Source organism: Ceratotherium simum, chromosome 8 (genome assembly GCF_057802395.1).
Source record: "Ceratotherium simum simum isolate JZ-2026a chromosome 8, ASM5780239v1, whole genome shotgun sequence".
NCBI lineage: Eukaryota > Metazoa > Chordata > Mammalia > Perissodactyla > Rhinocerotidae > Ceratotherium > Ceratotherium simum.
The window spans coordinates 85,513,392-85,538,732 of NC_141907.1; the positions used below are offsets into that span (position 1 = coordinate 85,513,392).

Sequence of the window (25,341 nt, forward strand, 5' to 3'; positions counted from 1 at the left end):
TGTGATTTAACTTTATAACTGTAAATAAATACTATTGATACTGTTTCATTTAAAAACTACTAAACCAGACTGTCATTTTAAGGGTATTGCAGAAGTAATTTAAGTCTAACTTTAGTAAAGTCTACTTTTACTAAAAGTAAGTACTTTTACTTAACATATAATTTATTCAGATAGTTACTAAAACCAGAATTTAAAAGCTATTTAGGTGACCCATTTAAAGTTGGTGTGTTTGTTTTATTCCTGTCATTTTTTTTTTTTTTCTTTTTCAGGTGATCTTTTTAACTGAATTACTAAACTGATGGGGAGTTCTACTCCTCCTATTTAGAGACTTGACTATTTTATGTTTCTGTCATTAGATTCATTTAATTTTTTATTATGCTTAGTTTGTATTATGACAGCATAAGCCTGATGGATTACTTTAAACTTTCCTACGGTATTTACAGATTTACTTTGTTCTTGAAATATAAAAATACTAGGAGGGCATTCTATTTTATATTATTTTTATTAAATTAACTTTGGAATAAAAAATCATAGGAAAGCTCTATAGCGAAATCACATATTTATTAAATCTTTGGTTCTAAGTACACTCCACATATTTGTACCTTTTTATTTTTCTCTCATGTGAGATAATTCATTAAAAGAAGCAGAGAGGTGATGCAAGTAAACTTTTTAATGAAGTTTTAATTCTGTCAATTCCACTCTTATTTTGCTTGCATCACAGCGTGTAAGTACTTTGGGCCCCAGTATGCCAATAATTAGAGCTCCATTTGGAGCTGTGATCAAGATGGCTAAAAACGCTACTGTCATCACATCCTTCGAATATGGTTCCAAATGGGGTGCGCTGATTCTTGCTGTTTCTAGAGCCAGAGGACCTAACACGGCCTGCATTTAGGGGGGATAAACATGAGGCATAAAGAAAAATGTTAAACAGAGTTAACATATAATAAAAGTAAATGGCTCTGTTAAAATAAACAACACTTAGCACTAGACTATTAGAAAAGAGACAAGACTTAAAGTGCTGAGGAGTTTTCATGACTTACTCGTCAATTCTATGTTCTTCCTAGCAAATATACCTGGAGGAAGAGTGAAATAGTGACAAGCCAGTGTGCAGGCATTTGGGGCTGATTTTATGTTCTTGTCATCTCAGCTGTCCCCTGTTTAAACATCTGCCTTGAGTGCTCACTCTGCTCTCAGAACTGCAGGAGTTCTAACTGAACCTGGGTTTTGCTTATTTGCCTTTACCAGGTACCACTGGGCTGCAACAACACAACACAAAATACTGAGGTTTCTCCTGGTTCTCTGGGACTTTGTTGCTCCTTTTCCCTTGTTCCTCCTATTTGGGAGACAGTGTGAGACAGCCAAACCGATGAGAGGTTTGGGATCTACACACGAGCACTGAGAGGCTATGAAGTGACTGGTAGCGTGGTGCTCAAAGCAGGCAGTCGGGCCCCAGGAGCCTGCTTTTCTAACCCAGGCACATAGAGAATTTTGTTGAATGGAAACTCACAAGCTTCTGTTTTGGAATAACAATGAGGAAAAGAATCTCAGGAAATCAAGACCTTAGGCTGACAGGTTAAAAAGTCTAACAGTAAGTAGCAATTCTTTTTGTAGGAGGAGAATATCATTGAATCAGAGGGCAAAACTACATGGTCTCCCTTGTCTTTCATTTATTCATTCGCTCATCATTCATTCTTGTAGGCACGCAGTGCTTATTCACTGTGTACCCTGTCTGTCAGGCACCGTGTTAAGTGCCAGGGAGACATACCAAACCCAGACACTGCTCCCGTCCTCTCACACAGTCTCACGGTGAGACTCAGTCATCAATCCAATAGTCAGACAAACTAAATGTATAATTAAAATAGTACGTGTGCATTCACGTGTGGTACAGTGGGTGGCAGGGGCAGGAAAGATATATTTTAAAAAGAATCAATGTGTCTCTACTTTAAAATCACAACATTTAGCTCTACAATATTCAGCAAAATGTAAAAATTCCAATTTTCAGATATACTCTCATTTTATATTCTGGGAAATAGAATGTTTTCATAAGTTTAGGAATTATTTGTCATTAAAAGTATACTTTTCAATTTCAGAAGAATTGTTTTTAAAACAGACTCTAAAAGATTACATTAAATGTAATGAATAGTTGTGATCAATTGAGCATTTTAAAAGTCAGGCTAATAGCCCATATTTTGTGATTGCAGTAACATTTTTCATTTAGAATTTTAAAAATTCATTAACATTAAAATTATTAGAGTGACTTAATATGTTCTTACCTGGACTGTAGCTTTGGGCATCCATGATAAAGCAATAAAAATTTTCTCCTTAAAACTAAAACCAGCAAAACACATCAATGCAAATGTAAAAGAAATTCGAATCAATAATGACAAACTCACGGTAGCAACACAAAGGCCTACAACAGATAAAAACAAACATAAATAACAAAATATTTGGCAAGAAATCCTTCTTTATGCCTAGAGATGTGATTTGTAAAAGTGTTGAAAGCATTTTAAGACTATTGCCACTTTATGTCTTCATTTAAGTAAAAATAATAATCATAGAAAACATAAATCTGATTGAGCTTCTAAGTAAAGTGCAAAAGATTATCTGATGGTGGAGGTACCATGAAAAATAAGATAGATTACATTTACTTAATTCTGAGCGAATAGACTTTGGACTTTTACTATAAATGAAAGTATTCAAAAGGGGCTGATGTTATCTAATATTTCCTCTCAGAAGATAATTCTAATCTCCATTTCCTCCAGTCACTCAGGGCCGATGCTCAAGGCTGTCTCTGAGAACACAGTGCACACAGGGTGAAGGAAGATGCAGCTCTTACTGGATCTGATGCCGGCCCTGATATCAGTTCCCCTACATTAAACCCAGTATATATGGGGTTAAAACCAAAAGCACTCATCCTCTTTCCCTGCTTCTCAAAGTTACACTCATAGTAAATATGTGTTTTTTTAAACCTTTGTATCCCTGAACTTCACAAGGTAAATAGAAGTTACAAATTGTTAAAAGCCCAGGTGGCCTCTCTCTGGGCTCACACTGAAGTTTTGGCTAATTACCAGTTCTTGAGGTTTGTTACAGGGAAACTGATATCCAGAGAATATCAAGAAGCTAAGCTTCCCAGACCCCAACTCCTTGGCTTCCTGGTGCCAGAATCCACCCTCCACCACAGAGACAGAGACCAAGGACACTCATCTGAGGATTCTCTTATCTCGCCATCCTCCTCCCTGCCAGCAGCCTCACAAGGCCAAACGCAGGCTGATGGGAAAGCGCCAACCAGCAAGGCCACAGGCTCCACCCCCTACAAGCAGCCACGTTCCTCACAACCTTTAAAATCCCTCGCCTCCCATCTTTTCAGGGAGACGAGACGAATTTGAGGGCTCACTCTTGTCTCCCAGCTGACATCACCCAAAACAAAAACCCTTCCCTTGCTATAAGCCTGGTGTTCCAGTTTTTATTTGGCCTCTCCTGTGTGGCAGGTAAAGAACTTGTGTTTGTGTCTGGTAACAGATCCACATGAGTTTCTCAAGGCCCTTGTAGCATTCAAAGACACATTGTAAGTAAAAATACAAATTATTCATAGTTTTCCTAAATATTTTCAAATCTTATATTTTTTGTGCTTCTAATCATTCTTACCAATAGCATTTGACTTAAGAGATGCAACAGATACTTCTGATCCAACCAAACCAAAAAGAAGGGGTTGAAAAACATTCCATGCAGTTGTAATAATTTTTTGGACGCTAATCTGTAGAAAAGAGTAATACATTTTTAGTTATTGTGGCACATAAAAATAACTGCATTTCAGAAATTTAAAGGTTCTCTTAGCATTTAATAAACTTTACATTTAATAAACTTCTACAAATATTTTATTTGTAGAAGAAATGTTAAAAGTTAATAAAAATTGAGTAGGTTAATTCTTTTACTCAAACACTTAGGTAAAATTTGATTAAAAGTAATTTACAAAGCTATAAAATAAAAATATTATTTGTCATGGAACTAGTAAGTCCTTGGAGTTCTAGACATGTTCTGATGGTTTGGTAAGAGTTCCCGCTTTTGTTTATCAGGTAACTGAACAGAGATAGAACTATATCACCCAAAGAGAACATACTCAAGATCATGCCAGCATTTCACTCTCAAAAGGGAGTTGGGAATACCTGTACTAACAATTATCCTGGAACTCAGTCCCATGACAGTGAATCCTAATATGTCCTAAGCTACTAGGAATAAAATTCTGGTAATCTATTAGGCCTGCTCCCAAAGGACCCATGTTGAAAACTTCAAAGTTATTTTTTCCTTAAAACCAAACCAAAAACGTAGAATAGATTCTTATTTGGTTGCCTGCCCTGCTTCCCTTTTTTGGAACGAATCCCTCCCAGTGCTACTTTCCCAATTGTGTGGTGACAGCAAAGCCCCTATTGACATAACTGTACCCTGGCTCTTCACCAGGAACTGGATGGAGAGACTTGAGTCTCAGCCTGGGCTTATCTTTTTTCTTTTCTTTTCTTTTGGTGAAGAAGATTTGCTCCTAGTTCACATCATCTGTTGTCAATCTTCCTCTTTTTTTTTTTTTGCTTGAGAAAGGTCAGCCCCAAGCTAACACCCGTGCCAATCTTCCTCAATTTTGTATGTGGGTTGCTGCCATAGCACGGCTTGATGAGTGTTGTAGGTCATGCCTGGGATCCAAACCCATGAACCCAGGCCACCGAAGCAGAGCGCACTGGACTTAACCGCTACACTACGGGGCTGGCCCTGGGCTTACCTTTTTTTTTTTTATTAATATCTTTTTTTTCTTTTTTTTTGTGAAGAAGATCAGCCCGGAGCTAATATCTGTTGCCAATCCTCCTCTTTTTGCTGAGGAAGATTGGCCCTGGGCTAACATCTGTGCCCATCTTCCTCTACTTTTTATATGTGGGACGCCGCCACAGCATGGTTTGATAAGCAGTGCGTAGGTCTGTGCCCAGGATCCGAACCTGTGAACCCCAGGCTGCTGAAGCGGAGCACGTGAACTTAACCACTATGCCACCAGGCTGGCCACCACTTATCTTTTCTTTATAGAAGATACACAAAACCTTGATATCCTTTGTTTGGGGCTTAAACTATCTTCATAACTATTCCCCTTATGACTGGATTCTCTGATTTCCATTTATAAAAGTAAAGTTTAAAAAAGGAAAAAAACAAGAAACAAATAATATTACTCTTTTTTCTTTATAACACATTATCCTAGTTGTTACTTTTTTTTTTTTTTTTTTTTGCTGCAGAAGATTCGCATTGAATTAACATCTGTTGCCAATCTTCCTCTTTTTTTGCTTGAGGAAGATATGCCCTGAGTTAACATCTGTGCCAGCCTTCCTGTATTTTGTATGTGGGTCACCACCATGGCATGGCTGACAAGTGGTGTAGGTCCATGCCTGCGAACCCAGGCTGCTGAAGCAGAGCGCGCTGAACTTAACCACTATGCCATGGGGTTGGCCCCTCCTATTTGTTACTTTTAATCTTTAAAATCTAGTTATTCTTTACTGTTTGACTTCCTTTATCACGTAAAAAAAGAACTCTAGAAGTTTTCATTTCATTTATCTAATTGTAATTTATTATTAACCATTTAATTTCTTTTATAATTATGATTTTATTGGAATACTAAACAAAATGCCAACATGATTTTTGAGTAGGAAACTTCTCAAGCTTATTCTAAAATTTATCTAAGAAAGAATATGGGCATTAACAGCCAAGAAATACTTTAAAAATAAGTACAATGAGAGAGAATCTTTTATACTAGATTTTGAGACATAAGACTACAGTGATTTAAAATAGAGTGGTATTGGCATAGGAATAGATAAGAAGGACTAAATAGATTCCAGAAATGAACTTGTATATATGTGAGAGTTTAGATCATGTTAAAAGAGGCATTTAAAAATCACTGAATAATTAATGTCAATAAATTAGTCAATAAATAATTTGGCAAAAATTGACCATCCAATTCATATTCATACACATGTATATATATATCTATTACATGTATGTATATATGTCCATGAACCCATAGATATATAATCACACACATGTACATCCTCACCTCACAGCACTCACAAAAATAAACCCCAGATGGATGAAGAACTAAATGCAAAAACAACACAAACTACCAAAGTATTAGGTGATAAAGCAAAAGATGTTATAATGTTTATACTCTTATAATCTTGGGCGAAGAAATCCTTCTTAAACAAGATACAGAATCCAAAACCAAAAAGGAAAAACTGGCAGGTTTGACTATAGGAAATTTTACTTCCATACAAAAGACATTATAAAATAAAGTTGAAGATAAGCAACAATTATATGCAATATATGTATAACAAAGGATTAGTAGCCCTAACATATAGAGAAACTCTATAAGTTAGGAACAAAAAGGCAAATAAGCCAATTAAAAAATGGGCAAAGAACATGAATAGGTAGTTAAAACAGAATATATGAAGAGACGCTTACCCCACTACTAATCAGAAAAATGTAAATAAAGAATAACAATGTTATTATATAGTTTCTTAGCCATCAGCTTGTAAAAACAATAGAACTAGTGATGATGTCCAGGGTTGCTGATGGTTTGACGTACTGGGGACTCTCCTACACTTGTGGCAGTAAGTAGTGCAAATAAATAAAATCTTTTGAAGGGATAATTTGGCAGTACGCATCAAAACAGAAACATACCATTTCTAAATTCAGCGATTCCAGTTCTGGGAATCTATTCCTACAGAAGTACTTGTGCATTTGCAAGAAGACACATGAACAGGACTGTTCATGGCACACTGTTTGTAATAACAAAAAAAGGAAATGACCTAAACGTCTACAAATAGAGGGCTGATTAGAGGAAAGGATTAATTCTGAGAAGGGGGGTTTGATATTTGGGAGTGGTGGGGGAAAAGGAATCTTTTACATTTTATTCTATATGTGGACCCTCTGTATTGTTTTAATCTTTTATGAGCATGTTTTCATGTATTACTTGTATAACCAAAATTTTAATGAATAAAATAATTAAATCAACAAAAGTTATATAATCATATTGCAAAACTTGGAAAAAGAAAGAGGCCTGAGAAATAACTCAATTTCTGATTGCATTTGAGTGTATTTCAAGGTCCTTTTCCTAAATATTTTATTTTCTTGATTGATTCATACACTTCCTCGAAGACACAAACTTCTAGAACATCTTCCAACTAGAACAAGGAGATTTCCTAAATGTCCATTACAGAAAAAAAATGGTTATTTTATCTTTTTAAAAAATGGTATATTAAAAATATTCACCTTTTCTTTGGACCAATTCATCCCTGCCATGAAAGTCAACACTAGTGTGCACAATCCTCCAGCTCCGTGTAAACCGATGCGGTGGCTGCCCAAGACAGCAGAGACACACATACTCAAAAGAAGGGATGCCCTCTTCAATGGAAGCTTTGTCTAGAATTAGATAGATATTTAGAAATTAACTTACATTAAATATATAACACAGTATTTACATTATCTATCATTTATTATTGACCCTTTGATACCACGTCTCTATATTTTATATTAAATAATGTCTCAAATTTTGACTTTCTTCCTTACCAAATATGTTACAGGCTTGGTACCAAGCGACAAAATTTCCAATTACTAAGTTTCATCATCTGCCACATCTTTGATACTAATGTCAGTAAAATGGTTATAATATTTTAACTGTAAGTGAAGAAGGAAAAAAAAGAGACCCATATAACCTGTAATTCCATATAACATATCCAATGAATTCTTAAAAATAAATTTCTGAATATCTCTCTAGCTAAGACAATTGTTACAGGGAAATTAAGATGGGAGTTACAGAAATACAAGAGTAATGCACATGCTGCAGGGCAGGAAAGGGTTGAGTTTATCAGTATTGCCTTAGTCAAAGGGAGCAGGAGTGAATTTAAGTCAGGAAATACGCAGAGATAAATGGGAATCTATCTCCCCAAAAATGTTCAAAGGAGAGTTTGAGGGAAAAAAGATAAGGAAAAATTGTCAGGAGTCAAAGGGCAATTTAATGAATAAAGGAGTGGGGTGGAATAGAGAGGGTCCTCTGAATTGAGTACATTTTTCTGATATTCCTTATTTGCCAGATCAGAAAGCAGAGACCTCAGTCAAGGCTATTGCCCTGTATCAATCACAACTGTGCTTGGGTTAAGCAGAGTAGGCACTGAAGACTACTTTTGGGAAAGAGAATTAAATATTAAATTTAATATCTCATGGATCTTCCAAAAGTTCAAATTTTTGAAAGAAATGTCTAATAACACACTTCTAAAAAATAGATTAATTTTTTATTTACCTGATCTCCACTTGGAAAATATCGAACAAAAAATCCCAAAACAGTTCCTACCAGCACACCAACAAGTATGTCCCGAAAAGAAGCTATGACATTATTAAGGATACCACCTGTAAGGGCACAAATAAGGAAAACATTTCATAGAGAAATATTTTCACATAGCTAACACATCAGAAAATCAAATCTAGGTGGTTCATGAAGAAAGGTATGCATTTTATAGAATATACAAAAATAGACTTTTAATATTTACATATGTGAAAGCATATGCAGATCTATTTCACAAATTAAATATGTACTCTCAAATAATTTATATTTTTTTTTTTTTCTTTTTTTTTTTTTTTTTTTTTTTTTTTATTTATTTTATTTTTCCCCCCCAAAGCTCCAGTGGATAGTTGTTTCTCGTAGCTGCACATCCTTCTAGTTGCTGTATGTGGGACTCGGCCTCAGGATGAACGGAGAAGTGGTGCCTCGATGCGCACCCGGGATCCGAACCCGGGCCGCCAGCATCGCAGCGCGCGCACTTAACCACCAAGCCACAGGGCCGGCCCTCAAATAATTTATATTTATACACAACTCAGAAATGTTCACTGAGTAAATAGGCCAGAAAACGAAGAAGTAATTAGCCACAAAGTACTCCCCGTACACACCTCACCTCAAGACCAGGTGAGGCAGAAGGAGGGACAGAGACTGACAAGGGAGGAGTGCCTCTGGTACCTAGCACATGGCTGGTAATGTTTCTTCTCTGAGGTACTATTATGACAAAGAAACAAGTGATTTAAACATAAAAAGAACAATTTAACAGCAACAACATAAAAAAAAGATTTATTCCAGGGTCAACCTTAGGAATATTCAAGGGTCAACTGAGTTTCCAATATATTTTATTTATCCATATCTGTAGTTTATTGTAATAAGCTTAAAAAAATGATCCTGGGTCACAAAAAAAGTTCAGTTATGCTCTGTGAATTTAGGTCAATACATCATGTAAATATATCAATTTTAGAAATATGTTTTCATTAAAAACAGTAGAAATGGGGGTGACAAAAGCAAAATAGTGGAATGGGAAGCCTCAGAACCTCGATCCTCCACAGAGACACCAAGTTCACAATATACAGTCCAAAGCCTTTATGAAATGCCACAAACAAACTAAGAAGTTGCAGCAGGAGAAAAGGGACTCATCACGTACACAGGAGCTTGCATAAGATTACCAGGAGATTTCACAGCAGAGATCTTAGAGGCCAGAAGGGGTGGGATGATACATTCAAAGCATTGAAAGAAAAAAACTGCCAACCAAGAATAGTATTTCACAAGATTGTCCTTCAAAATGAAGGAGAAATGAAGACTTCCCCAGATAAACATAGGCTGAGGGAGTTCATCACCACTGGACCTGCCTTACAAGGAATGTTAAAGGAAATCCTTCAAGTGGAAATGAAAGGACCTTAGACAGCAACACAAAAGCAGACAAATATAAACCTCTGGTAAGGGTAAGTATATAGATGAATTCAGAATTCTGTAATACTGTAATGGTGGTGAGTAAATCAGTTTTAATTTTGTTATAGAATTTAAGATAAAACCATAAAAAGTAACTAACTATAAAATTATGTTAACGGATATACAACATAAAAATGTATTTGTGACACTGATAACATAAAGCGAGGAGGATGAGATGTGAAGGAGTAGAGTTCTTGTATGTGATTGAAGTTAAGTTGTTATCACTTTAAAATAGATTGTTATAACTGTAAGAATGGAAAAAGATACTCCATGCAAATAGCGACCAAAAGAGAGCAGGAGTGGTCATCCTTACATCAGACAAAGTAGACTTTTAGTCAAACACTGTCACGAGAGATAAAGAAGGACATTATATAATGATAAAAGGGCCAGTGGACCCGGAAGACAAGGTTAGATCTCAGTATTTACCATATTCCAGAATATACATGTATTAGAGATCTAATGTATAAAATGAAACCGTAAAAGTCCTTAAAATTTTAAGTGACAGTTTACATAGTCAGGTGGTGGGAGAGGATTTTCTAGGCATCTACCTGCTGGGTTTTTCACTTTTTTGGTTCTCCTCAAATTAGGTTTGGTTTCCTGTAGCATGTTCCCATAGCATCCTATACTATGCAGTGTTCACCCCCTTTGTAATGATTTGTTTAATATGAAATCCTTGAGAACATGGGCCACATGGTCTTCTCTGTCTGCTGTGTCGGGAGGCAGTGTAGGATAGTACTTAGAAGTATGGATCTGGGGTCAGACTGCCAGATTTGCATCTTGGCTTCTCTACTTATTGGATCTGTGACTTCGAGCAAGTTACTTAACTTTGTTCCTCAGTTTTCTTATCTGTAAAATGAGCATAGAACTATTGTGACTATTACATGAGTGGAAACATCTATGGAACTTAGAGCAAGTACCGAGCGATTTACTCAATAAAAGCTAATATTATTGTTCACTGTTTATCCTCAGTGCTTGGCACAGTAGCTGGCACAATGGAAGAGGAGTACAAAAAATATTTTTTGAAAGAGTGACTGATAACCAGTCATGAAGGAAAAGACTGCCAGATTAGACAATAAAAAAATTTAGAACTTCTGAATGGCAAAACAGAGATAAAGGTCAAATTACAAATGGGAAAAACTGTAGGATATAAAATGAAGGGTTATAATTCTTAATTTTATGCAGAATCTTGACAAATCTAAAAGAACAAAAGATGAATGGATCTATAAGATATAGGCAAAAGATTCCAAGACAAGGAATTTATAAAACCTTCCAAAATGCCAATGGACAATAAATATAAACATTTGTTTAACATCACTAGTATTCAAAGTACTTCATTTGAAGAGGCCTCATTTTTCACCCATCAAATTAGCAAAGGTAAAAAAGACTAGTATACTAGTTTTGAAGAAGGTAAAGAGAAAGGTTGTGCATCCTAGTAGGACATGATGTTGTGGCAACATATTTTTAAAAGCTTATAACTCTATATACTTTTTAGGCCAACAATTCCACTTTTAAAATTAAGAAAATATTAAGTAGGTGCAACTATTTCGGTACAAGATGTTCAACCAGGCATTATTTTAATAGTAAATATTAGAGTCAAATTCAATTTTCAATGGCTTAAGTAATTATGATGCAGCCAATCAAATACTATGCAACCATTAAAAATGTCATAGAAATATATTTCTGGGGCCGGCCCCGTGGCTTGGTGGTTAAGTGAGCGCGCTCCACTGCTGGCGACCCGGGTTCGGATCCCGGGCTCGCACCGACGCGCTGCTTCTCCGGCCATGCTGAGGCCGCGTCCCACATGCAGCAACTAGAAGGGTGTGCAGCTATGACACACAACTATCTACTGGGGCTTTGGGGGGAAAAAATAAATAAATAAAATCTTTAAAAAAAAAAAAAAGAAATATATTTCTGGAAAAGAAACATGTTTGTAATATAAAGTTAAGTGCAAAACAACTCAGGTTACAAGAAAGTATGGTCAATGTTCAATAATTTTATAAGAATATTGGGAGGAGAAAGAAAGAGAGAGTGAGGGAAAGAGAGAGAGAGAGAAGTGTGGGTGGATTTACATCAAAATAATCAGAATTGTTATTGTTGGGGGCATGACTATTGCAGATTTTGTTTTTATCTTTTCCCTTTTTTTCTTCTTTTTTATTTACATCTTATGATTTTAAGAGAAACTATATATATTACTCTTCAACTTAAAAAATATTTTGGTGCTTCAATAATACAGAAGACTGAATTTCAAACATTGTAGATAATTAAAACATTACTAAATGTGGAAATGTTTACTTTCACAATTTCTGCAGAGTGACATTTAAGACTAAATATCACCTTGAGATTCAGAATTGGTGCAGGATCTCGTCCCACCACTACCAAAAAGGCGCACAGTTGTCCACACTCTATATACTTAAGTTGTCTTAATAATAGAGCAACCAGTTATTTATAATGATGGCCAAAAAGGTACATTTCAAAAATATCTATTAAATATATTAGTAGTACTAATAATATTGCTGCTTAAAATTTTCTATTGAAAACTGTGATAAAATTCCAAAGTAATATGAGCAGACAAAAGGTAATAATATGGGTTATTGAATTAACTGAAATATATGATTATTAAAATGAAATCATTTGTGTTAAGTAGTGGTTTCTTAACCCATTTAAATTTCTTCCGTGGTCTAGAATGAGCTTTCTATGAAGAATAAAAGATGTTAAATGTAAAAAAGTCTTGGTTAATAAATGAAGAAGTAAAGCTAGAGACCTTGTTTAAAGAACTAACAAAAAAAGAGCTATGAATGCTATGGCAGCTGTTGTAATTTCTTGTTTACCTGTGGAGAAGACTATGCTCAAGCATGTATTGAAACCAGTGATAGCCAGGATGTCATCCAAACTGCTGGCAGCTATTAGTAAGGTTGGAATGCCTTTCTCAACACCATATCCTTTTTCTTGCAAAACCAGCATGGCAGGGACAACAACAGCAGGAGAGACAGCACCTAGTACAAAACTGAGAGAAAGACTTTGAAAACCAATTTAAAAACATCCTTTTAACCAAATAGTGTTTTATATTAAATTTTACAGCAAATATATTAACCTTTACAACAACTTCAAACGTAAACATTCTGCTTTTGAGTAAATGTCATTTAATGGTGGTAAAATTTTTCACATATTTTTTAGTGCTGGCTAAAATTTTATAGAGATTTCATCCAAGATGTTGGGCTGAGCACAACTGCAGCCTCTACCACCATCCCTAAATCCTTTGAGATGAAGACAGAAAAATCCATAACCTAACTAGAAAAAAAGAGGAGTCCTCAATGGACAAGAAACAAAGTATATCCCAGGAAGATAAGAGACAGTTTAGGATCGAAAAATGAAACTATAGGCCAAAATGTGCATAAGTAAAGATGGCTACAAAGATATGGTATACTTCTAAAAATGCTCCAAGCCCAGAAACGGCAGATGCTGGGAGCAGGAGGTACCTCTGAAGAAATCAAATGGGTGACTATTCGGAGTACCACTGTAAGAATGGCCAGACAAATGTACTTTCCACACCATTCCTACCTCTTGAACAAGTCAGTAAGGAACAGAGATGTCTGCCCTAAAGAAGGAATGATGACTGTGGGCACCTAAGTTGCAAAGGCAAAGGAGAAGATTCCTGGGGTGGTTGATGACACCCACTAGGAATGGGGAAACTCCTGCTCAGAATACCCTCTGTTGGTATATCCCATCCAGAACCTTGCCTCATCTTTTCCACATTCACTTTATGAAGGCTGAAGTGTACCCTGTGAAAAGATGCTCTTGTGCCCCACCAGAACCCATTTACCAGGCCAGTACACACATCCCCCAGCTGCTGCTTGTTGGTTGCTCACTACCGACACCTGCAACTTTCTAGGAGCCTCGCTCTGATGATGAGAGCTTACTTGGGGATGCTGGGGTTTCCCCACCCCTACCCTCCTTCCAGAGGGCTCCTGCCAATGACTGTCTGATGTGAGGGTCTGACAGGTTAGCCCTTTGCCTCTGGCTATACAATCTCTCTGCATTTTATGCTCAAGATTGCCCTGTGGACTCAAGAAGAGCCTAGAATCCTCTGAAAACACATATTTGCCTACTTCAGTGGTTCCTCAACTTTACTGCACATTGGAATCACCTGGTGTATTATTTGCCTGTTGCTGCCTAACAAATCATCCCCAAATTGGGCATCTTAAAACAACAAACACTTATCATCTCACAACTTCCGTGGGTCAGGAATCTGGGTGTGGCTTAGCTGTATGCCTCTGACTCAAGGTCTCTCATGATGTGGTGGGAGAAGATCTGCTTCCAAGTTTACTCACATGCCTGCTGACAAGCTTTCAGTCTCTTGCCATGGGGGCTTCTCTACAGGGCTGCTCACAACGTGGCAGCCGGCTTCCCCCCAGACAAGCAGTCAAAGAGAATGCAAGAGAGAACATGCAAGACAGAAGCCATGGCCTTCTCATAACCTAATCTTTCAAACACATCCTATCACTTCTGTTCTATTCTGTCCATTAGAAGCAAGTCAATAAGTCCAGCCCACACTCAAGAAGAGGGTATTACACAAAGGTGTAAATATCAGAAAGCAGGGATCACTGGGAGCCGTCTTAGGGGTTGCCTACCATGTACTTGGGGACCTTTAAAAAATACTAATGCCTGACTCTCATTTCAAGACATTCTGATCTGATTTAGGAAGGAGTTTGACTAGAGTACTGGGATTTTTAAAAAGTTTTTAAAAAATTTTGGTAAAAAAATACATAATATATAATTTACCCTCAACAATTTTTAAGTGTACAGTTCAGTAGTGTTAACTATATTCACATTGTTGTGTAACTAAATTTACTAAATCTACTAAATTTACTAAAATTTACTAGAAAGACAGAAACCAGGACATGACTTCAGAATAACTGTAAATATCCTCAGAATCGTGAAGGTACAGTGCTCTATCCATAAAATTTTAACTATAGTTCTTAGAAATTAACAATCAATGCCAAAATTAAAGAAATAAATAGGTGATATGGACATAGTTGAAGAGTGAGTTAATAAGTAGAGAACAGAACAGAGAAAATTTTTCAGTGTGTAATGCAAAAAGGCAGGCAGATGAAGAGTATAAGGAAAAAGTAGGTATGGAGGAGGGAGTTACAAAAGGACATAATAAAAGAGAACTAGAAGAGAGAAAAGATATATCCAAGACTTGGGGAAAAAACCCACACAATCCTTTGATTGAAAGATCCCACCAAATATTGAGTAGAATAAATTTTAAAAAGACTCATCTAAGGATATTAAGGAATTGTTGTTAATTTAGTTTAAAAAAATACCTTTACCTTTTAGAAATGCATACTGCAGGATACGGGGTGCAATATCATGATGTCTGTAATTTACTTTAACATTCATTAGGGATTGTTAAGTTTAAGTTAAGGGTATTTAGGTGTTCATTATATTATTCTCTCTACTCTGTTTCATGTGGGAAGAACTTCACTAAGAAAAAAGACCTATCTGAGACTGTTCTTTTCAAACTTTAATATGCAAACAAAATTACCTGAAGATCTCATTAAAATGCAGATTATATTTCAAAAGGTGTGAGGTGGGGCCCACGATTCTGCATTTCTAACAAGTTTTTAAGTGAATCTAATGTTGCTGTCCAAGGAACATACTTTGCATTGCAAGAAATTCTTGTTTGGAAAAATTCAGAAAACCAAGCTTCCAAAGAGAAAAAAATTAGATTAGATTACCTAAAAAAGGAATTAAATTTTAATAAGAAATTCCCCATGAGCAAAATTAATGCAAAGAGATAACAATGATATCTTTAAAGTATTGAGGGAAAAATAATTTTGAACCTAAAATTCAATACCAAGCAATACAGAAGTCATTTTCAGACGTTCAATGATGCCGTTTATCATCCCTTGATCAGTTTTAAAAGAACTAGAAGATCAATTCACCAGGAAAAAAATTTAGTACAAAAGAAAAGAGATAAAAAATAAAAGGATATAGACAGGATTGTGTAGACATTAAGAATAAAGGCTCTAAAGGCAAAGTTCTGGATCCACCTATTAGTTGTCTGACCTCAGGAAAACCATGCATCATCTCTTTGTCTCAGTTTATATACAAAAGAATGGGAATAATAATAGGGTCTACTTCACAGGGCTGTTATGAGGATTAAATAAGTTAATAATTGTCAAGCACCTCACAAAGTGCCTGGCACATGGCAAGCCCTATATAAACGTTTGCTACTACTGTAATTATGATTATCATTATAAGGAACGATGATGAGCAGTGAAACTTATTGCTAAATCTACAGACGTGTTCATTGTAAAGAAAATTTAAAAATAATCTTAGACTAAAGTACTAGATTATATATCAACAGGTGGGGGAATATATGAGAGAGTGGAGAAAAGTGAAAACATGCTATAAACTTAAGCATGTGTTTTCCAAAATTATAGGTAATCACTAGGAGAATGAGTTTCTAATTTCTAAATATTAAAGGAATAAACAAAAGTGAACAAAGAAAATGCTGTTAATCTAACAAAAGGTAGGAAAAGTGAAAAAGAATGAAATTCCCAAGAAAGTATAACATTTTCAAAAGTAAAATGAAAGCAAGATTAAGTTTAAATTGACCTCAAATGAATTGGTTGGATGGATCTGTTTAAGACAGTGACTCTCTGACTGGACTAAAAAAATTTAGCTCTGAGTTGTTAGTAAGATATACCTCTAAAACAAAATGGTACAGGAAAGTTGAAAATTACAAGTATGACGACCAAATTGGGTCCAGTTTATGAATGAAAGTTTGGCTTACATTAGAAAATTAATCGAGGGGGCCAGCTAGTGGTGCAAGCGGTTAAGTGCACGCGCTCCGCTACAGCAGCCCAGGGTTTGCCAGTTCGGATCCCGGGTGTGCACCGATGCACTACTTGGCAAGCCATGCTGTGGCAGTGTCCCATATAAAGTGGAGGAAGTTGGGCACGGATGTCAGCCCAGGGCCAGTCTTCCTCAGCAAAAAAAAAAAAGAGGAGGATTGGCAGATGTTAGCACAGGGCTGATCTTCCTCATAAAACAAAAAAAGAAAATTAATCAACATAATTCACTATAATAGAATAAAGGAGAAAACTCACATCATCTCAATAGAAGCAAAATAATCATTTGATAAAATTCTACATCTATTTACAATAAAAACCTTTAGCAAACTTAGAGGGGAACTTTCTTAATCTAGTAAAAAGGGCAGCTACAAAAACTTATAACAAATATAGGATCAAGACAAAGATGCCTACTATCACCACTTCTAATCAACATTATATTGAAGGTCCTAATCAGTGCCATAAAGAAAGAAAAATAGATGGCATATATATTGGAAAGGAAGAAGTACAGCTGTCATTATCCACAGATAACATGGTTGAACATGTAGAAAATTCAAAGCAACCTACAGATAAATTTGAATTAATGAGTATACCAAGGTTGCTGGAGAAAAAAGCAATATCGAAAATAAATAATATTTCTAATACCAGCAACACATAATAAAAATGTAAAAAAACCACAAAGGTACTATTTATAATAACATTGATAACTATCAAATGCCTAGGGATAAATCTAATTAAACTTCTATGCAGGGGAAAAAAAAACTGGATTAAGAAAAATTAGAGAATAAATGGAGAATAAATAAATAGAAGGGTAGACCATGAGCATGGATTGAATAACTCAATATTGTAAATGTATCATTTGTCTCCTAGTTGATCTATAGATTCCATATAATGTCAACAAAAATATTAATTTTTTAGTGGAAATTGACAAACTGATTCTAAATTTATATGGAAATGTAAAGGGTTATGAATAATGAAAACACTTTTGAGGAAGATCATAAAAGTGAGAGTTTTGTTATACAAGATATCAAGACTTATTATAAAGCTACAGTAATTAACACAGAAGATAGACAAATAGACGACTGGGTAATAGAGTCCAGAATAGAGTCCAGAAACTGATCCATAAAAAGCATTGGAAATACAGCAGACCATCTAGAAGAGAGAATTGGCTAACTTGAAGCTAGAAACCTAGAAATGATTCAGGTGGAAGAAGGGAGAGAACTAAGATGTAAAAAAATATAGAAATTCTATGAGAATTATCTGACTCCATTAGAAAGGGCAACATAAGGATAATGAGTATCCCAGAAGGAGAAGAGAGGGAGAAAGGAGCAGAGAGCTTATTTAAAGAAATAATAGCCCAGAACTTCCCAAACCTGGTAAAGGAACTGGATATACAAATCCATGAAGCTAACAGACCACCCAATAATCTCAACACAAAAAGACCTTCTCCAAGATACATGATAATAAAACTGTCAAAAGTCAATGACAGGGCCGGCCCCGGCTTAGCGGTTAAGTGCGCACACTCCACTACTGGCGGCCTGGGTTCGGATCCCAGGCATGCGCCAACGCACTGCTTGTCAGGCCATGCTGAGGTGGCGTCCCACATAGAACAGCTAGAAGGATGTGCAACTATGACATACGACTATCTACTGGGGCTTTGGGGAGAAAAAGGGGGGAAAAAAAAAGGGAGGAAGATTGGCAATAGATGTTAGTTCAGGGCCAGTCTTCCTCAGCAAAAAGAGGAGGACTGGCATGGATGTTAGCTCAGGGCTGACCTTCCTCACACACAAAAAAAGAAACCTTGGAAACAACAACAAAAAAAGTCAATGACAAAGAAAGAAGATTAAAGGCAGTCAGGGGAAAAAAAAAATAACCAAAAACCTACAAGGGAACCCCCATTAGGCAATCAGCAGATTTCTCAGCAGAAACTCTACAGGCCAGGAGAGAGTGGAATGGTATATTCAAAATACTGAAAGATAAAAACTGCCAGCCAAGAATACTCTATCCAGTGAAGTTATGCTTCAGATATGAAAGAGAAATAAAAGCTTTCCCAGACAAAGAAAAGCTGAGGGAGTTCATCACCACTAGACCTGCCATACGAGAAATGTTAAAAGGAGCTCTTCTACCTGGACTGAAAAGACAAAGGTGTACAAAACTTTGAGCAAGGTGACAAATAGAATCAGAAAAACACAACTCTATATTAGAATAGGTTAGTAAGCACTTAATTATAACATAAAAGTTAAAACAGGAAAGGAAGCATTAAAAATAACTATAAGCACTTCAATTTGATAATGAACTCACAATATAAAAAGAGATAACTTGTAACAACAAAAACATAGAAGAGAAGAAGAAAAGGATAAAACCTGTATAGGTAAATGAAGATAAGATGCTATCAGCAGAAAAAGGATTATGCTATATATGAGATCTTTTATACAAACCTCATATTAACCACATAACAAAAATTCAGAACAGAGACATGAAACATAAAAAAAAGAGATAACTGAGAAAAATATCACAGTAAACCAACCAAACTGAAATGGCAGAGAGAAACACAAGGAAAAAGAAGCATTGGAAATACAGAGCAACCAGAACACAAAAGATAAAATGGCAGTATTAAGTCCTCTATATCAATAATCATCCTGAATGTAAATGGACTGAATTCACCAATCAAAGGACACAGAGTAGCTGGATGGATTAAAAAACAAGACCCAACAATATGCTGCCTCCAGGAAACTCATCTCAGTTCCAAAGACAAACATAAGCTCAAAGTGAAGGGATGGAAGATGATACTCCAAGTAAATGGCAACCAAAAGAAAGCAGGTGTAGCCATACTTATATAAGACAAAAGAGACTTCAAGCCAAAAAAGATAACAAGAGACAAAGATGGACATTATATAATGCTAAGGGGGCAATCCATCAAGAAAAAATAACATTTATTAATATACCTAACATAGGAGCACCAGAATATATAAAGCAATTATTAACACGCCTAAAGGAAGAAATTGACGGCAGCACAATAATAGTAGGGAACTTTAATACCCCACTTACATCAATGGATAGATCATCCAGATGGAAAGTCAACAAGGAAACACAGGCTTTAAATGAAACATTAGACCAGAGGGACTTAATAGATATATATAGAACATTCCATCCAAAAGCAGCAGAATACATACTCTTCTCAAGTGCATATGAAACATTCTCAAGGATAGACCATATGTTGAGAAACAAGAGAAGCCTCAATAAATTTAAGATGATTGAAATTGTATCATTTTTTGACCACAACAGTATGAAACTATAAATCAACTATAAGAAGAAAGCTGGAAAAGTCACAAATATGTGGAGACGAAACATGCTGCTGAACAATTGGACCAATGAAGAAATCAAAGGAGAAATCAAAAAACACCTGGAGACAAATGAAAATAAAAATACGACATGCCAAAATTTATGTGACACAGTAAAAGTCATACTAAGAGGGAAGTTTATAGCAATACAGGCCTACCTCATCAAACAAGAAAAATATCAAATAAACAATCTAAGAGTGTACCTAAAGGAACTAGAAAAATATGAACAAAGCCCAAAGTCAGTAAAAGGAAGGAAATAATGAAAATCAGAGCAGAAGGCTGGCCTGGTGGTGTAGTGGCTAAGTTTGCATGCTCCGCTTTGGGGGCCTAGGGTTTGCAGGTTTGAATCCCAGGTGCGGACCTATGCATCACTTATCAAGCCATGCTGTGGCAGGTGTTCCACATATAAAGTAGAGGAAGATGGGCACAGATATTAGCCTAGGGCGAATCTTCCTCAGCAAAAAGAGGAGGATTGGCAACGGATATTAGCTCAGGTCTGATCTTCCTCATTCAAAAAAATAAATAAATAAATTTTAAAAAAATCAGAGCATAAATAAATAAAATAAAGACTAAAAAGACAGTAGAAAAGATAAAAGAAACTAAGAGCTGGCTCTTTGAAAGATAAACAAAATTGAAAAACCTTTAGCTAGCTCACTAAGAAAAAAAAGAGAGAAGGCTCAAATAAATAAAATCAGAAATGAAAGAGGAGAAATTACAACAGATACTACAGAAATACTAAGGATTATAAAAGAATGCTATGAAAAGCTATACCCCAACAAAGAAGAAATGGATAAATTCCTAGAGTCATACAACCTTCCAAAACTGAATCAAGAAGAAACAGAGAATCTGAATAGACTAGTAAGGAGACTGAAACACTAATCAAAAGCCTCCCAAAAAACAAAAGTCCAGGACCAGATGGCTTCTTTGGTCAATTCTACCAAACATTAAAAGAAGATTTAATACCTATCCTTCTCAAACTCTTCCCACAAATCGAAGAGGTGGGGATGCTTCCTAACCCATTTTACAACTTTACCCTGATACGAGAACCAGATAAGGATAACACACACAAACAAAAATTACAGGCCAATAAAGCTGATGAACATAGATGCAAGAATCCTCAACAAAATATTAGCAAACCTAGTACACCAATACATTAAAAAGATCATATACCATGATCAAGTGGCTTTTTTCCCCCAGGGATGCAAGGATTGTTCAACATCTGCAAATCAATCAACATGATACACCACATTAACAAAATGAAGAATAAAAATCATATAATCCTCTCAATAGACACAGAGAAAGCATTTGACAAGATTTAGCATCCATTTATGATAATAACTCTCAGTAAAATGGGTACCTCAGTAAAAAGGAAAGTACCTCAACATAAGAAACACCATATATGACAAACCCATAGCTACATCATACTCAATGGTGAAAAACTGAAAGATATCCCTCTAGGAATAGGAACAAGACAAGGATGCCCACTCTCACCACTCTTATTTAACATAGTATCAGAAGTCCTAGCCAGAGCAATTAGGCAAAAAGAGAAAGAAATAAAAGGGATCCAAATTGGAAAGGAAGAAGCAAAACTGTCACTATTTTCAGATGACATGATATTATATATAGAAAACCCTAAAGACTCCATCAAAAAACTGTTAGAACTAATAAACGAGTTCAGTAAAGTTGCAGGATCCAAAATCAATACACAAAAATCTGGTGCATTTCTTTACACTAATGACAAACTATCAAATAAATTAAGAAAACAATCCCATTTACAATCACAATAAAAAGAATAAAATATCTATAAACTTAACCAAAGAGGTGAAAGACATGTACAATGAAAATGATAAGACACTGTTGAAAGAAATTGAAGACGACACAAATGGAAAGATATTCTGTGCTCATGGATTGGAAGAATTAAAGTTAAAATTTCCATAAAACCTAAAGCAATCTACAGATTCAATGCAATCCATATCAAAATCCCAACATTTTTCACAGAAATAGAACAAAGAATTCTAAAATATATATGGAACCACAAAAGACCCCGAATAGCCAAAGCAATCCTGAGGAAAAAAACAAAGCTGGAGGTATCACTCTTCCTGATTTCAAAATATACTACAAAGCTATAGTCATCAAAACAGCACAGTACCAGCACAAAACCAGACACACAGATCAATGGAATAGAACTGAGAGCCCAGAAACAAACCCACACATCTGTGGACAGCTAATTTTCAACAAAGGAGCCAAGAACATATAATGGATAAAGGAAAGTCTCTTCAATAGGTGGTGCTGGGAAAACTGGACAGCGACACACAAAAGAATGAAACTAGACCATTATTGGACACCATACACAAAAATTAATTGAAGGAAACAACCTAAGTGTCTGTCAATGAATGAATGGATAAAGAAGATGTGGTACCTACACATATATACATATGTAGTTATAAGATGAATAAGTTTTGGGGATCTAATGTACAGCATGGTGATTATAGCTAATAATACCGTATTATATACTTGAAAGTTGCTAAGAGAATAGATCTTAAATGTTCTCACCACGAAAAGGAAATGATAATTTTGTAATGAGATGGGGTGCTAGCTAATGCTATGTTGGTAATCATTTTGCAATATATAAGTGTATCAAATTAACACATTGTACTCCTTAAACTTACATAATATTATATGTCAATTATATCTCAATAAAGTTGGAAAAAATAAAAATAAAAATGTATGATAGCTTATGACAATAAAAAAAAATGCAATATATGGGGCCGGCCCAGTGGCTTAGTGGTTAAGTGCATGCGCTCTGCTACTGGTGGCCCAGGTTCAGATCCCGGGCATGCACTGACACACCGCTTGTCTGGCCATGCTGAGGCGGCGTCCCACATACAGCAACTAGAAGGATGTGCAATGTTGACATACAGCTATCTACTGGGGCTTTAGGGAGAAAAAGGAGGAGGATTGGCAATAGATGTTAGCTCAGGGCTGGTCTTCCTCAGCAAAAAAAAGAGGAGAGTTGGCATGAATGTTAGCTCAGTGCTGATCTTTCTCACGCACACACACACAAATGCAATATATTAATTGAAAATTTCACTTGATAAGATTAACAGAAGGTTGAATGCTGCAGAAGAAAAGATCAGTTAACTTGAAGACATAGCAATAGAATATACCCAAAATGAAGCACAGAGAGTAACATGACTGAAAAAAAATTAATAGAGTATCAGGGATCTATGGAATAATATTAAGCAGTTAACACATCTGTAATTGTAGTTCCAGAAAAAGAAGAAAGAGAAGGGGGCACAATATTTAAGAAATAATGGCTGAAAAATTTCCAAATTTGATGAAAAACCATAAAACCACAACCTGATACCACCACACACCCACTAAAAAATGCTAAAATTAAATAGACAGACACTATCAAGTATTGGAGAGGACACAGATGGCCTGGAATTTCATACATTGCTTGGGGGAATATGAAATACTACAATACTTTGGAAAACTGTGTGGCAGTTTCTTAATAAAATTAAACATCTTACCATACGACCCAGCAATGCTACTCCTAATTATCTCCTAAGAAATGAAAAGAAATGTCCACACAAAGACTTGAATGCATAACTCATAGTGCTTTATTTGTAACAGCCCCAAACTGGACATAATCCAAATATCCATCAACAAGTAGATGGATCAAGTTGGTGGTATATTCATACAATGAAATATTGCTCTGCAATAAAATGGATGAACAACTAGTCATAATATGGATGCAGCTCAGAAACAGCTTGCTGACCAAAAGCAGCCAGAGTCAAGAGTATACACTATATAATTACGTTTGTTTAAAACTCTAAGAAAATCTCATCTATTGTGACAGAAAATAGATTATGGGTTGCCTGGGGCCAGTGTGGAAATTGACTGGGGTGGGACACAAGAGAATTTGGGGGGGGGTAATGAAAATATTCTGCATTTCAGTTGTGCTGTTGGTTACATGGGTGTATAAATTTGTCAAAACTCATTAAAATGTTCACTAAAAATGAGTGCTCATTTTATTGTGTGTAAACTATACCTCAACAAAAGTGATTTAAAAAATGAGTAGCTTTCTTATACATCTGAAAAAACTAATTAGAAAATGTTATGGAAAAAATTCTACTCACAACATCAATAAAAAACACAAAATATCTAAGAACAAAACTATGAAGATAGTCTAGACCTTTATAAAAATTATGAACACCATAGTACTTAAGATAACACCTGAATAATTGGAGAGACGTTTCACATTTGTGGATAAAAAGCCTCAATATTATAAAAATGTCATCTCTTCCTCAAATTAATTTGTTAATTCAGTGCTATGCCATTTAAAATCCTCTCAGGATTTTTCATTGCACTTGACTAGCTGATTTTAAAATTCATTTGGGAGAATAAGAGCTTAGAATGAAAAAACTAAGTCAATGTAAAAAAGAACACACTGTTTTTGTAAAGGTAAAATGGTTAAGACGGTGCAATAGTGACATAAAAATAGACAAAAACAATTGGAAGAAAATAGAATACAAAGCATAGAAAGAAATCTATGGGATTTGTTACGTGGTAAAATTGACATTTCAAATCAGTGGGGGAAGAAAGGACTTTTCTACAAATGGTGTTGTGGGAAAAAATGTATCAAGATCCCCATACATAATAAATTCTAGTTGCTTTAAAGAATTTAAAAAACTGAACTTAAAAACTAAACTTATATCTATATAAAATATTTCTGATGTATATAATACATATAGTGTATAAGGAAGAGGCCATTAGATGGGTTAAAAAATAGAGATTGATTACAGTGTAGGGGAGAAGGAATAAACTGATGAAGTGAATTATCTTGGCATTAAACATTTAGGGACTAGGCATGTTTGTCAAGGATATGGTGGATTTAGGACCTGGCTCTGCTTCTGACCAACTGATTTCCCAGGTTTTCTACCACTGTGAAAAGAATTTTAATGAGAAGCTTGTCTATACAATATTCTGAATATTTCAATAATTTTAAACCAAGCATCCTTAACTGAATATTTTCATAGGGAAAAATGAGAAAAAGTTACCCTAAGAGAAATCCCCACTGCCAGGAAAAATTCATAAGGAAGTGGGAAATAACAGCAGCTGAACATGCCTCCATAAGGCATGGACCCATAGACAACCTTAAACAAACTCCCTTCAAATGCTTCAAAGCCTGAAATATAAACATAGGCACATTTAGACAAACTTATAATGACCAATAATAAAATTATTTAAGCATATCTTGAAATACATAGTCTTTTTTGAGTAATGAGCTTATACTAAATTAAATCTCCCAGATTGTCCCACTGGGCTTGAAATG

At 35.5% G+C, this 25,341-nt stretch overlaps 1 protein-coding gene across 3 annotated transcripts in view; it reads right to left on the bottom strand.

Moving 5' to 3' along the window:
• Positions 1 to 481: 481 nt before the first annotated feature.
• SLC9B1 (solute carrier family 9 member B1) overlaps positions 482 to 25,341 on the bottom strand; it is a 67,074-nt gene continuing 42,214 nt past the window's right edge. For 2 of the 3 annotated variants that reach the window (XM_014787918.2, XM_087434656.1), the window contains 7 exons: positions 25,067 to 25,194; positions 12,634 to 12,809; positions 8,321 to 8,427; positions 7,294 to 7,443; positions 3,646 to 3,754; positions 2,274 to 2,410; positions 488 to 882 (listed from right to left, as the gene is read on the bottom strand). In XM_014787918.2, the coding sequence (XP_014643404.1) occupies positions 670 to 882; positions 2,274 to 2,410; positions 3,646 to 3,754; positions 7,294 to 7,443; positions 8,321 to 8,427; positions 12,634 to 12,809; positions 25,067 to 25,194 (1,020 nt within the window). In that variant the 3' untranslated portion in view covers positions 488 to 669. Of the gene's footprint in view, positions 883 to 2,273; positions 2,411 to 3,645; positions 3,755 to 7,293; positions 7,444 to 8,320; positions 8,428 to 12,633; positions 12,810 to 25,066; positions 25,195 to 25,341 lie in introns of all 3 variants that reach the window. The other variant, XM_087434657.1, reaches the window with a different exon arrangement.